The sequence below is a fragment of the Oryx dammah genome, unplaced genomic scaffold, assembly GCF_014754425.2.
Source record: "Oryx dammah isolate SB20612 unplaced genomic scaffold, SCBI_Odam_1.1 HiC_scaffold_11056, whole genome shotgun sequence".
NCBI classification, from domain to species: Eukaryota; Metazoa; Chordata; class Mammalia; order Artiodactyla; family Bovidae; genus Oryx; species Oryx dammah.
In genome coordinates, this window is record NW_024080450.1 from 1,457,425 (window position 1) to 1,471,303 (window position 13,879).

The window sequence follows — 13,879 nt, forward strand, 5'->3', positions numbered from 1 at the left end:
TCATCTGGAGAATTGAGTCACATGCTTCGCAGCATGGCCTTAGTGAATTTATGGCCTGTTCTGGCAGTCCTGGAGGCTTGGAAGATGGGAAAACCCAGGTTACTGAGAGTGAAGGTTTGCTAACTTCCTGAGGAAAGTTAATAAGACAGTCTAGTTACTTCATTTGGTTCCTGTTTTCCTTGGACTTTTCCTTCAGTCTTCCTTTGCAAGTCCATATTCTTCTAAATTGATGTGTATTTGATTTCTTTCTGATCGCGTAGGCCTTTGTTATCTGTATCATAGTCACTTCAGGTATGTGTTTAAAATGCAAGTTTGCTGGTGCTGACTAATTCAGGATTTTTCCTTCATTGAAACCTAGAAATTGGAATTTTAAACAAACTTATAGGCAGTGTTTATATGAATCACTGGCTTAGACTTGATGCTATATAGCAGTAATATATATATATATATTTGTCATCTTTTTAAATCTGGACCACTTGTTTGAATCTTCCTTGTATTTTTTAAACCACACTCAGGGCACAGATGAGACATCATGTTTAATGGATCTGGAAGAATTTTCTTGTAGGCATCTTGGTTAATATCTGTTTAGTAGGACTTGCCTGGTCCAGTGGTTGAGAATCCATCTGCCAGTGCAGAGGACATGGGTTCTATCCCTGGTCTAGAAAGACCCCACATGCCACGGGGCAGCTAAGCCCATGCACCAAAACTGCTGAGCCTGAGAGCCACAATAAAGAGAAGCCTCAGCAATGAGAAGTCCATGCACTGCAATGAAGAGCAGCCACCACTTGCTGCAACTAGACAAACCCCACTTGCAGCAACAAAGACCCAGCGCAGCCAAAAAAAAAATCTGTTCAGCAACCAGTTAGATGTAATCACTTTGAGGAAGCCCTTGATAAATAATTATTTTCTTTATATGCCTGTTACTGGTCTCAACAGACAAAGCAAGAAATTCTTTTTTATTTTTATATTTTGACCTCACCATGAAGCTTGACCAAGGATTGAACCTGCACCCTACTGCATTGAAAGTGCAAAGTCTTAACTACTGCACCACCAAGGGAAGTCCCTGCCTGTTTTTTTTTTAGGTCAAATCTTAACTTAGGTCATTAGTTCCAATTTCTTAGTCTCTCTACTGGAAGAGTTAGAGTAAACTTCAGTCAGGGGCTTCCCTGGTGGCTCAGAGGTTAAAGTGTCTGCCCACAATGCAGGAGACCTGGGTTCGATCCCTGGGTTGGGAAGATTCCCCTAGAGAAGGAAATGGCAACCCACTCCAGTATTCTTGCCTGGAGAATCCCATGGACGGAGGAACCTGATGGGCTACAGTCCACGGGGTCGCGAAGAGTCGGACACGACTGAGTGCCTTCACTTTCACTTTCACTTCACTATGAATAAGGTTCAGTCATTCTGTATTGTATATTTGGATTCAGAGATTCATGAGTTGAATCTAGGCTCCATTTCTTATTTATTTGGCTGCACCAGGTCTTGGCTACGGCAGTCAGGATCTTTGATCTTCCTTTTGGGATTTTAGTTGCAGGATGTGGAATCTAGTTCTCTGACCAGGGATCAAACTTGGACCCCCTGAATTGGGAGCATGGATACTTAGCCACTGGACCACCAGGGAAGTCCTGGGCTCCATTTCTTATTAGCTTTGTACCCTTGAACAAATATCTTCTCCTAAACCTTTCTTTCACCTTTAAAATAAATGGAACAAGTAGTATCTGCCTACCAGAGTCATGAAGAAAATTAAATAAGAGGTCGGTTAGCGAAGTGCCTAGAATATATGCTTAGTAAATTGTTGATGTGATTAATGGCAGTGGTGGAGGAGGATGTGGTAGCAGTAGTTTGATGGTTCTACTCTTTAGGTGTATTTCTGGCCAGATTCATGTACACCAAAGATAAGAAGCTGGCATTTTTCTACCCTGTGAATGACCTGTTTTTTGTATGTTAGTCTTATCCCAAATAGCTTAAGCATTTAAAAATTACTCATGTAGATATTATTTATATGAGAAAATATAATTAAGAAATTATATTTAATTTCATCATGAAAAGGATTCAGATAAGAGATATTTTCTGTATACAAATTAAAGTGTTACCTAATTCTGATAAGAATACAACGGAATAGATAATACATTTATAATGCCACTAAAACCCTTTTTTGAAAGTAATTTAACATATGTTTCAAAGACCTAGGATATATTATTTGTTGAATGAAAAGCCTAAAATATTATGCCCTTTGACCTAATCATAACAGAATAATTATTGGAAGCTATTTTTTTTTTTTTGGAAGCTATTTTTAATCAAAATGCTAATGATAGAATACTTAAGTAATTTATGGTAAATCAAATCTGTGTGATATTATGGAGCCATTGACATGATTGTGAAGACTGTAATAACATGCAGAGCTTTTGATACGTTAAAAGGTACAGAATTCTCTCTCCTGATTATAGCTATGCACATTATACACGCATGTGGTTAATAACTGAATAGGCACTTGACAAATGAAAAACAGAGAACAGACTTGACAAGAGATACTATTCTGAACAATATTTCCCTGCATTTTTAAATTTCCAGTATTGTAGATAAAGTATTGTCAGTAAACTCTGTAATTAAAAAAAAAAATTGTTACCTTCAGCTAGGTGAATCTTGTATTTTCTTATCCTAAAGCAGTGGAGAAAGTGGCCTTGCCCAGTTTCATTCATTGCTTGTCTTGTTTGCTGACAAAGATGGAGCAGTTATGTAATATATCTCCTCTCTCCTCTCTGGGGAAAGGGTGTAAAGAAGGAACTTGGAAATAAGGTGGTGTAGGATATATGGCATTGGAGAAGGAAATGGCAACCCACTCCAGTGTTCTTGCCTGGAGAATCCCAGGGACAGCAGAGCCTGGTGGGCTGCCGTCTATGGGGTCGCACAGAGTCAGACACGACTGAAGCGATTAGCAGTAGCAGCAGGATATATGGCAAAAGAGTTTCCCCTCTTAGTCACACAAGTGTCTTGAGCTCCAAATAACACCTGGAGAGGGGTCTTGCCTTTCAGTGGGCAGTACATAACCATATTATTATTAAGTCTTTGTGCTATAATGCTCAGGAAATAAGAATGAGGGGAAAAGATTATATTATTGTTTTAATACTGTTATTATTAAAAGCTTATGATCTCGCAATATACCAGATAATTAGTTAGTGTATAATGACAATCTGCTCTTTAGTAGTTTGCAGTTTAGAGATAAGGCTTCCTGTTAATTCTGAGTAAAATAGCTTACGCCTTAAGATGCTCTAGGGAACAAAAAGCTGAGAGTATCTTGTTTTCTTCTGAATAATCTATACACTAAGTATTAGTATCCCTCAATATTATAGAATTTATTTTTCATTATTCATGGCAAGAAATGAAGATTTGTGTAAAATGAGGCTAGTTGGTCAATTCTTTTGCTTATCCTTCAATCTTTTTAAATTATTTTTTTCAAAACTTAATTAAAATTATTTATGTATTTTTTGGCTCTGCTGAATCTTCCTTGCTGCCTGCAGGCTTTCTCTAGTTTTGGAGAGCCAGGGCTGCTCTTTGTTGCGGTGCAGTAACTTCAGTAGTTGTAGCATGTGGGCTGGCTCCTAGGCTCTAGAGCATAGGCTTTACCATTGTGCTCGGGCTTAATTGCTCCGGGGCCTGTGGGATCTTCCTGGACCCAGGGATCAGACCCGCATCCCTTGTATTGGCTGGTGGATTGTTAACCACCAGAAAAGAAGTCCTCCTTTTCTTTTAAAATAATGCATGTCATATGTGTTTATTGAGGGAAAAAATTAACATTCTAGGACTTAGGTCTTTAAAAGGGTATTCATTTAATAACGTAGCATGAGAAACTTTCCGTGTTAGTAAGTCTCCGCCACTCTCTCATTCTTAAAGGCTGTATCATAATCCAATCGCCTGTGGTGTTTCACTAGTTTAAAAGTCACTGTAACTTGGGACTTCCTTGATGGTCCAGTGGTTAAGACGCCATGCTTCCATTGCAGGGGGCATGAGTTTGATCCCTGATTGGTGAATTAAGATCCCACATGCCACAATGCAGTAAAAAAAAAAAAGAAAAAAAAATTAATAAATAAGTAAATGGAATTCATTGTAATTAAAGCTATTCACTTGTCATTATTTCCTTAGCGTAATTGCAGCATTTATACATTTTTAATTTTTGATGCGTGTTGGCTGACCATTGTTTTGCTGTGTTTCTTGGTCTTGGCTCTCTCCTGTGCCTCTCCATGTCTCTGTTGGGGATAGAGAGTGTATTCCTCTGCTAGGTTTCAGTCCTCTTCCCTTTCCCAGATTTAAGCTGCCCTCTGGCCTTTAATTATCTGACTCAGTACAGTTCATCTTGATATCTGTGCTTCCTGTGTGGATTTACTTTCCTTTCTCCACTAGCTTCCGCCTAACACACTCTGAGTTTTAGAGACTTTGTGAATCTCCCCTCTCCCCATTTTATTAAGCCATTCTGGCTTTCTGTATAGGCACAGTTACATATGTCTGTAGGCAGATACATGCAGGCAAAGGTGTCCTCGCTGGTCTTAGAATCTTCCTGATTGTAAGGCCTTTGCTTTCTTTTTTTCACTCTGCCCTAACTTATAAGCTGCAGGGAGCCATTAAGCCTCAAGCTTACCCTGCCATGCTGTTGGTTGCTGGCAGGTATCCCAGTAGGTGAGTGGGGAGCAGTCCCATTCTGGGAAATATTACAGGAGCTATATGAAGCCTTGGCCCCTTGTCATACAGCCACATAGTGTCTCCCCATCCACATTTCTTAAACTTCCTGTGAAAAAGCAAGGGGGCTTCCTCCTTAACATGCTGCTTTGTCATTCCTTGGTGAGGGTGAGGTTGTGGGAAAACTCTTGGTTTCCTCTACAGAGCCAGCCATTTGTATCTCCCTTGTATGAAATTTTGTTCATCTATTCTGTCTTATAACCTGCGAAATGAAACAAAACATTAGAATAGACTATCTCTGAACCAGTACTTGTAAGACACCTGTTCTGTCCTGAGCCCTGTACTAAATACTTAACATTTTATTAAATCTCTTAGCAGCCATATTAGATAAATAATATTATTTAAGTTTTCTAGATAAGCAAGATTCAGAAAGGTTAAATGACTGATCAAGTTCACATAGCTGCTAAATAAGCATTCTTAAACCTAGACCTCTCCCAAGTCCAAAACTGGAGAGGTTGGACATAAGACTCTCTTGGATGCAAATAAATAAAGCCTTTTCTCTTTTCCTTTTCTGGGAGGCAGAAATGGAGACTTGTTTAAGATATAGGGTTGTTTCTTATCAAATACATTGTCCTTAGTGTGCAGAGCAGATTGTCTCTACGCCAGTGCTTCTCAGATACTTCTATGTACTTGGAGATCTTGAGAAACTCCAGATTCTGATTTAGTAGGTCTAGAGTGAGGCCTGAGATTCTTGGTTTCCAGCAAGCTTCCGAAGTTCCTTTGACTAGCACAGTTCTAGATCAGTGGTTTTTAAACCTGAGCAGTCAGTAAATTCACCTGGAGATTCTTGACAAAAATTCAGTTTTACTGGCCCAAAATTCAGAACTTTCTAGTTGAAGGAGTTTTATGGTAGGCTATGGGAATTATTTTTGTTTTGTAGTTTTTTTAAAAAAGAAACTTCCCCAGGTTATTGTGATAAGCAGTTTGAGAATCACTGGTCTAGAAGCTGACATATTACGGGTACGTTGTCCCATACAACACAAAGGCGTAAGTGGGCAGTAAATTTTGCTGTATTTAACATTTGAGGGGCTGTGTTGGTTAGGTTAGGGCTTCCCTGATGGCTCAGATGGTAAAGAATCTGCCTGCAACGCAGGAGACCCAGATTCAACCCCTGGGTCAGGAAGATCCCCTGAAGAAGGGAATAGCTATCCACTCGAGAATCCTTGCTTGGAGAATTCATGGACAGAGAAATCTGGCAGGCTGTAAAAGAGTAAGAAATGCAATCATATTTCTTGGAAGGGCTAGCTCGCAAACCCCAAGAGCAGAAAATATTCCTGGATCTCAGAAGGAAACAGCTGGGAATTGGAAAGCCACTAGGACCCAGGGGTGGCTTCATAAATTTACTGTTTCCTTTTCTCTGGGAATGGCTTTGGTAGAAAATGGCCACCCAGTTTGGTTTAGCGCCACCAGCCAGTTCCATACTGCTGAGAGAATTTGAATGACCTAGTCTAATCTAGGCTCTGGACTGGTTCTCCCTAAGCCAGGAGGCCACCCCAGGACAATGCTGTGATCTGGACATCTGGGCTTATATCAGATGAACTCAGCTCCAGGGCCCCACTCTGAGTGCAGGGACATAGGGGTCCCCTAACATCTTTGGGCAGGCCCCGGTAAGGTGGTTATTCTTTAAGTGCTTACTGTATAGCTCTGTGTTGTTGGGGCAGGAGAACAGAACCAGATAAGATAAAGCCCCTGCTCTTGGAATTGAGAGGGCATTATTAGCTTAATGGAGAAGAGAGACAAGTGAATATTTTAAAACTGTGATAAGATCTGAGTATTGTGAGTAGAGGGCTATCTTGGAAGCCTGCAAGAGAGGAACTTAATCAGCCTGGACATTAAGAACTATTAGGAGAGGACATGTCTGAACTGAATCATGAAACGTAAGGACATAATGGCCAGGTAAAGAGAAGAGTAGGCAAAAGCATTTCTGGCATTGGAACAGCCTAACCATGAAATAAAATCACTATATATCATTGAAGACTTTTGTGTAAGTAATAATTTATAAGACTTCCCCGGTGGCTAAGACGGTAAAAGCGTCTGCCTACAATGCGGGAGACCTAGGTTTGATTCTTGGGTTCGGAAGATCTCCTGGAGAAGGAAATGGCAACCCACTCCAGTATTCTTGCCTGGAAAATCCCATGGACGGAGGAGCCGGGCAGGCTTCAGTCCATGGGGTCACGAAGAGTCGGACACGACTGAGCGACATTTACTATTTACTACTATAATAATTTATAAGCAGCTCTTTCTATAGTATAACGTCCATGGAAGGATGTGAAGCTGGAGAGATAGATAGGGGCCACGTTGAGGAGAATCTTGATGCCATGCTGAAGGGCTTGAATTTAGGGGAAAGTGAAAGTAAAGTCACTCAGTTGTGTCCGTCTGTTTGTGACCCCATGAACTGAAGCCTACAAGGCTCTTCTGTCCATGGGATTTTCCAGGCAAGAGTAGGTTATCATTTCCTTCTCCAGGGGATCTTCCCGACCCAGGGATTGAACCCAGGTCTCTTGCATTGTAGGCAGATGCTTTACCGTCTAAGCCACCAGGGAAGTCAAAGTTAAGGGAAGGGGAACTATTAGATATTTTTTAATGGACATGGGAGGATTTCCATTCTTTAGGAAGATGAATGATTATAGTATGGAGTATAGTTTTGTTGATGGCCTTGCCTGAAGGCAAGTCGTGCAGAGAAGAGAGTATGAAGAAGAAGGAGCCAACTGTAAGAATATTTAGAGGAAGTTAGGAGTCTAGGGTGAATCCCAGGCTTGTGTGAGCAGACAGATTGTGGTGGTATCAGATGAAATGAACAGTTAGGGGAAGAAGATAATTTGTTTTAGACACATAGATTCATGCCAATCTATGCCAAAACCAATACAGAATTGTAAAGTAAAAATTAAAAAAAAAAAAATAGACACATTGAGTTTGAAAATTTGAAAATGCCTGTCAGACACATTGGTGATGGTGCCAGTTAGGTGGGGCTTGGCCTTAAATAGCTGTCAGGGTTTACAGGTTTGTGAGTGGTTCCCCTCACTCTTCCTTTCTTTTTAAAATCCGCACCACCCCCCAACCAGTCTCTGCTTGACACTTTTATTCTAGCTACTCTTCCTTTTCTTTTTCTATTTTAAATTTAAGAATTACCTACTTCCTCCTCTCATAGATCTTCCTATGCAAGCAGTAGGTTGTTTATACAAAGATTTGACATGTTTTGGCTTCACACTGAGATTTGCTGATAGAATTTTAAATGAACTTCCTAGACTATAAGGTATATGAGGACAGAGATCATTCCTAGTAGTTAGGTTTCTCACACCTAGAACAGTTCTTGGCATTGAATTGGTGCTGACTCGGTGAGCAAATAAAGGAATGAATCATTGACACATAAAGAGTTTAATAATAGACTCCATTGGGAATGCCCTTTCTCTAAGACTGATCTTTTCTATCAATCATTTCTCTGAGTTGAATTTTGGAGAACGAAAGAGGGTTGGTTTGTTACAGAGGTGGATAAGGGCATTTCAGGCAGGAGGAGCAGCATAAGCAGAGACATGGAGGCCCAGGACAGATGAGTAGTTGAGATGTGAATATCTTTTTCTCTCACATCTCAGGTCACTCTAGCAAACCTGGTATGGTTTATACTTATGTCTGATAGTGGTTGTGATGTGTTTTGTGTATAATTTTCTACACATGTGTTGGTAAGAATTAGTGATACATAATACGGTTGCACTGGTAGAAAACCTTTCATCAGGTTTATTAGGTCCAAAGTCTAATACGAGTCTTCTTTGAAGCCATCTTTGACTATCAGGCAGAATTTACTTCTTCCTTTTCTGTGTTTATATAACATACTACACCTATCTCTGTTATGTTTTCTTATTTACATGTTCCATTTGACTAGTGTAGCCCTGACTTTGCAGTTAGTAGACATTAATTAAATGTTTGATGGATAACTGAGTGAATGAATGGATATTTATACCCAAGGTCAGCCACACTGAAGAGAAACTTCACCTTCTTTATCTCTTTTCTCTTGTAGCTGTTTGTAGTGGATGTCCAGACAAGCCAGATCACCAAGATTCCCATTCTGAAGGACCGGGAGCCTGGATGTGTGACTCAGCAGGGCTGTGGTATCCATGCCATCGAGCTGAATCCCTCTAGAACTCTGTTAGCCACTGGAGGAGACAACCCTAATAGTCTTGCCATCTACCGGCTGCCTACGCTAGATCCTGTGTGTGTGGGAGATGTAAGTTTTTAGACAGAGCCCAGCAGGTAACATGGACCTTCCTCCCGTAAGCCCTTCAGGAAGGAATAGTTTGCTTACTGCTGACTCGGGGGCTGGGGTGGGGGTGAGGAGTTGTCATGGTGAGATGTGGGTGTGGAGATTTCAGAGTGGGTACTGCGCTCCCCACAGAGAGCTTCAGATGTTGGCAGAAGGTATGGTTGATAAAGGTGCGCGCGCACAGCACACCTCAGATGCCAGCACCAGTGGCTTGGTGTTTGAGTCCACAGTGTTTACACATCTCCTACTGCCCATGGTCAGAAAAGTTTGTTAAATTATTCATTCAGCAACTATTTTTTGACCCTTCTGTGGCCAGGCATTGTTTTAGACTCTGGGGATGTAGCAGTGAATAAAAGAGACAAAGCCCCCCCATCCTCTTGAAGCCTGTGCTCAAGTGAAGGGAGGCATATAAACCAACAGAAATGTACCAGCAGTAAGTCAGAGCGGTGAGTGCCATGGAGAAGAGTAAAGGCAGGCTAAAGGGAGAGAGTGTGGTGGAGGATGCTATTGTCTGGGAAGGCCTCTTTGATAAGAATAACACTGAGCAGGGAGGCTTAAAGGAAATGTGGGTACAAGCCATGCTGATGTCTGAGGAAGAGAGTTCAGAAGATGGAAGAACATAGAGGTCGGTTCTAGCTGTTGTCCCAGGAAGCAAAGGGGAGAGTCCCAGGATGAAGTTGGAGGGATGAGAGGTGGGTAATGGTGTGTAGGAGCCACAGGTAAGACATCGAGAGATAGAGTGCTGGAGCAGTGTGTCCACCGGCCATGTTTACAGCCCGTAGGCAAGCCAGTTTCATTCCAGCCTTGAGCTTCTCAAGACAGTTAAAGATTGTAGGATCATGCCATTTGGGTTGTGATCACCAAAGATGGGAATTGTAATTTTTAGAGATACTTTTATTCAGCCTTTTAAGCTTTTCAGGGGCGTGCATTGTTATCCTCATTTCACTCGTTTCTTCCCCTCCCCCCCCGCCTCCCGCACCCATCGCGCCCTCCTCTTGAAGGACGGACACAAGGACTGGATCTTTTCCATCGCGTGGATCAGTGACACTATGGCCGTGTCTGGTAAATTGCCCTTTTGCAAGGAATTCTGGTGTGGCAGGGTGGGAGGGAGGCTAGAAGTTACAAAAGAGATAGTAGCGGGACTGGAAATAGCCCAATAACCGACCATCAGCCAGGGGCCAGAAAACCTCGTATTGTCTCTTTCTCTGACTTAGCATGTGACCTTGGATAAGTCATGTCCCTTGTATATTCCTAATCTGGAAAGTACTGGAAGTACTGGCACACTTATTACTCATACTCTGCCTTTTTTAAAAGAGCCTGTGTGATGGCCCCTTAGCTTCAACATTTTGTTGCGATTCGCTGAGACAATAGTTGGGAAAGTGCTTTTGGAAAAGTTGTGCTCTGGAAAATATTAGGAGCAATTATCATTTTCTGTACAACTCTATAATGCTAATAAAGCTGTACAGGATTGGGGGAATTCCCCTCCCAGTGGTAGAACAGTCAGGAAAAATACATGGAAATGAGTGAAGAGATACTCAAATGCTTTCTGAATACCCACAGCAGCCTAGAACGTAGGCTCAGAGTGCCAGCCAGCTTTTCTGGGTACCTGGCTTCTCAGGTGGCACAGCAGTAAAGAATCCACCTGCCAATGCAGGAGACACAAGAGATGAGGGTCAGGAAGATCCCCTGGAGGAGGAAATTGCAACCACTCCGGTATCCTTGCCTGGATAATTCCATAGATAGAAGAGTCTCAGGAGCTATGGTCCATGGGGTTGCAGAGAGTCAGACATGACTGAGGGATGGAGCATGCCTGCATATATATGTAAAAATATAATCGCCCATTCCAGATTCCCAAATTTTTAAAAATCACAAGAGTTGCTAAATTAAGTACTTCATATGTTATTTCTTAGAACCATCATAACAATCCTAGAAGGTTTGCATTGTTAGCCTCATTTCACAAGAAGATTTAGATTCTGAGAAGTTATAATTTGCCAGAGGCTACAGAGACAGTGAGGGATGGAGTCAGGATCTGAAGCCAGCTCTCAGTTCAAAGCCCATGTTTAAAACTGCTACGAACAAAGCTAAGGGGACATAAATGTTTCTTTCTTTGGATTTTTTGCAAGGCAATAGAAAACAGCAAGGAAGGAAGAGAAGTCTAATGGACAAGCATAGTCACAGTTCAAAATTTTTCAGTAGTGGTTCAGAAGCTTTTGGATTCCCTGTCATTTGTCTCCCCAAGAATTGAGATCTCCTGGAGGGCAAAGTCTGAATCACGTTCCCTCTATAGGGACTATGTGTATGACAGTAACCTGAACTAAATGGGGTGTTTGGGAGCCAGGACATCGCTTTTTTGGAGAGCTTTCCTTCTCTTTTTTAATATACCCTGGGAACGTTCTGTTTTCAGACTGATAGCTTCTAAGACTACATTTTGTGAACAGTAAGCAGGTTTTAAGAATACTGGCTCTGAAACAGGAACAGACTCACAAATATAGAATACAAACTTAAGGTTACCAAAACAGAGAGGGAGGGAGTTGGGACAGGTTAAGGGTATGGGATTAACTGATATAAACTACTGTATATAAAATAAAAAAGCAGCAAGGATATAGTGTATAGCACAGGGTATTATGCTCAGTATCTTATAATAACCTATAATGGAATATAATCTTCAAAAATACTGAGTCATTTTGTTATCTACCTGAAATTAATATAGTGTTATAAATCAGTTATATTTCAATTTAAAAAGAAGAAAGAATATTGATTCTGAGAGAACTAGACTCTGAAAACTGTACAACATTTATGAAGGAAATTGAAGATGTTATAAAGGAAAGGAAAGATATCCTATGGTCTTGGATTAGAGGAATTAATGCTGTTAAAATATCTGTATTTCCCTAAGCAATCTACAGATTTAATGCAATCCTTAGCAAAATACCCATGACATTTTTCATCAAACTAGAGCAGTCCTAAAATTTATATGGAACCACAAAAGAGCCCAAATTGCTAGAGCAGTTTTTTTAAAAATTTTGTTTGCTTGCTTGCTGGCCTTTGGCTGCTTTGGGTCTTTGTTGCTGTACACAGGCTTTTTCTAGTTGCAGAGAGTGGGGCCTACTCTTTGTTGCAGTGTGCAGGCGTCCCATTGTGGTGGCTTTTCTTGTTGTGGAGCGTGGGCTCTAGGCACTTGGGCTCAGTAGTTGTGGCTCTTGGGCTCTGGAGGACAGGCGTGGTAGTTGTAGCACATGGGTGTAGTTGCTCCACGACATGTGAAATCTTCCTGGACCAGGGATCGATGCAGGTGGATTCTCATCCACTGCACCACCAGGGCACTCCTGCCAGAGCAATCTTGAGATAAAAAAAGAACAAAGCTAGAGATAGCATGCCCCCTGACTTCAGACTAAACTACAAAGCTGTGGTCATTGAAACAGCATGGTACTGGCACAGAAAGACACTCAGATCAATGGGACAGAACAAAGAAGTAAAACTGGTCAGTAAATCTGTGGCAAAGCATATGCAATGGAAAAAAAACAGTCTTTTTAATGAGAAGTGCTGGGGGAAATGGACAGCTATATGTAAAAGAATGAAATTATTGATAGAACATTTTCTCACACCAATATACTAAACTAAACTCAAAATAGATTAAAGACCTAAATGTAAGACTGGAAACCATGAAACTCCTAGAAAACATAGGCAGAACTCTCTTTAATATAAATCATAACAATGTCCTATTTGATCTCCTGAGGCAAAGGAAACAGCAAAAAAAAGACAGCCTATGGAATGGGAGAAAATGTTTGCAAATGATACGACCAATAAGGATTAATATCTAAAACATATAAACAGCTCATACAACTCTATAAAAAAATAAACAGCCCAGTTAAAAATTGGTCAGGGGACGTCCCTGGTGGTGCAGTGGGTAAGAATGCGCCTGCCAATGCAGGGGATACAGGTTCAATCCCTGGTTGGGGAACTAAGATCCCACAGGCCAAGGAGCAGCTAAGCCCATGTGCTCCGGAGCCCCACAACTGGAAAATCCCTGCACCACGACGAACAGTGCCACATGAGGCAGTGAAAATCCCATGTGCCACAACCGAGACCCAAAGCAGCCAAAATAAAATTTAATAAAATAGGTAGCTGTGGAATTCCCTGGCAGTCCAGTGGTTATGACTCTGCGTTTCACTGCCAAGGGCCCAAGTTCAGTTCCTGGGTAGGGAACTAAAATCCCATAAGCCACGTGGCACATCTGAAAAGCTAAAACAGGTAACGACAAGGACCTATTATATAGCACAAGGAACTCTGTTCAATATATTGTAATAACCTAAATGGGAAAATAATTTGAAAAAGAATAGATATATATATATAATATATAACTGAATCACTTTGCTGTACACTTGAAAGTAACACAATACTGTTAATCAACTATATTCCAATGTAAAGTAAAAATTAAAAAAACAGAAGATGTGGTATATATACACAATGGACTATTAGCTATTAAAAAAGAATGAAATTCTACCATTTTCAACAACATGGACGGACCTGAACGGTATTATGCTTAGTGAAATAAGTCAGAGAAAGACAAAAACTCATCACTGGAATGTGAAATCCGAAAATAAAATGAATGTATAAAAACAAACAGTTTCACAGAAAAAGAGAATAAACTAGTGGCTGGGTGGGGGGCAAGATAGAAGTATGGAATTAAGTACAAACTACTGTGTATAAAATAAGCAACAGGGATATATTGTACAGCACAAAGAAATATGGCTATTATTTTATAATGACCTTAAATGGAGTATAATCTATAAAAATATTGAATCACTGCTGTACACCTGAAACAAATAGAATATTGTAAGTCAATATTAATAGTAAAAAATTAAAATCTAGGGACTTCCTTGGTGGTTTAGTGGTTAA

The 13,879-nt window shown here is 40.8% G+C and overlaps 1 protein-coding gene across 1 annotated transcript in view; it reads left to right on the forward strand.

Annotated features, from left to right (window-relative positions):
• Positions 1-13,879, forward strand: part of LOC120860311 (DDB1- and CUL4-associated factor 12) — a 35,732-nt gene that overhangs the window by 12,042 nt on the left and 9,811 nt on the right. Inside the window, exons 3-4 of the mRNA XM_040236099.1 lie at positions 8,741-8,947; positions 9,985-10,045. Of these exons, the coding sequence (XP_040092033.1) occupies positions 8,741-8,947; positions 9,985-10,045 (268 nt within the window). The remainder of the gene's footprint in view (positions 1-8,740; positions 8,948-9,984; positions 10,046-13,879) is intronic.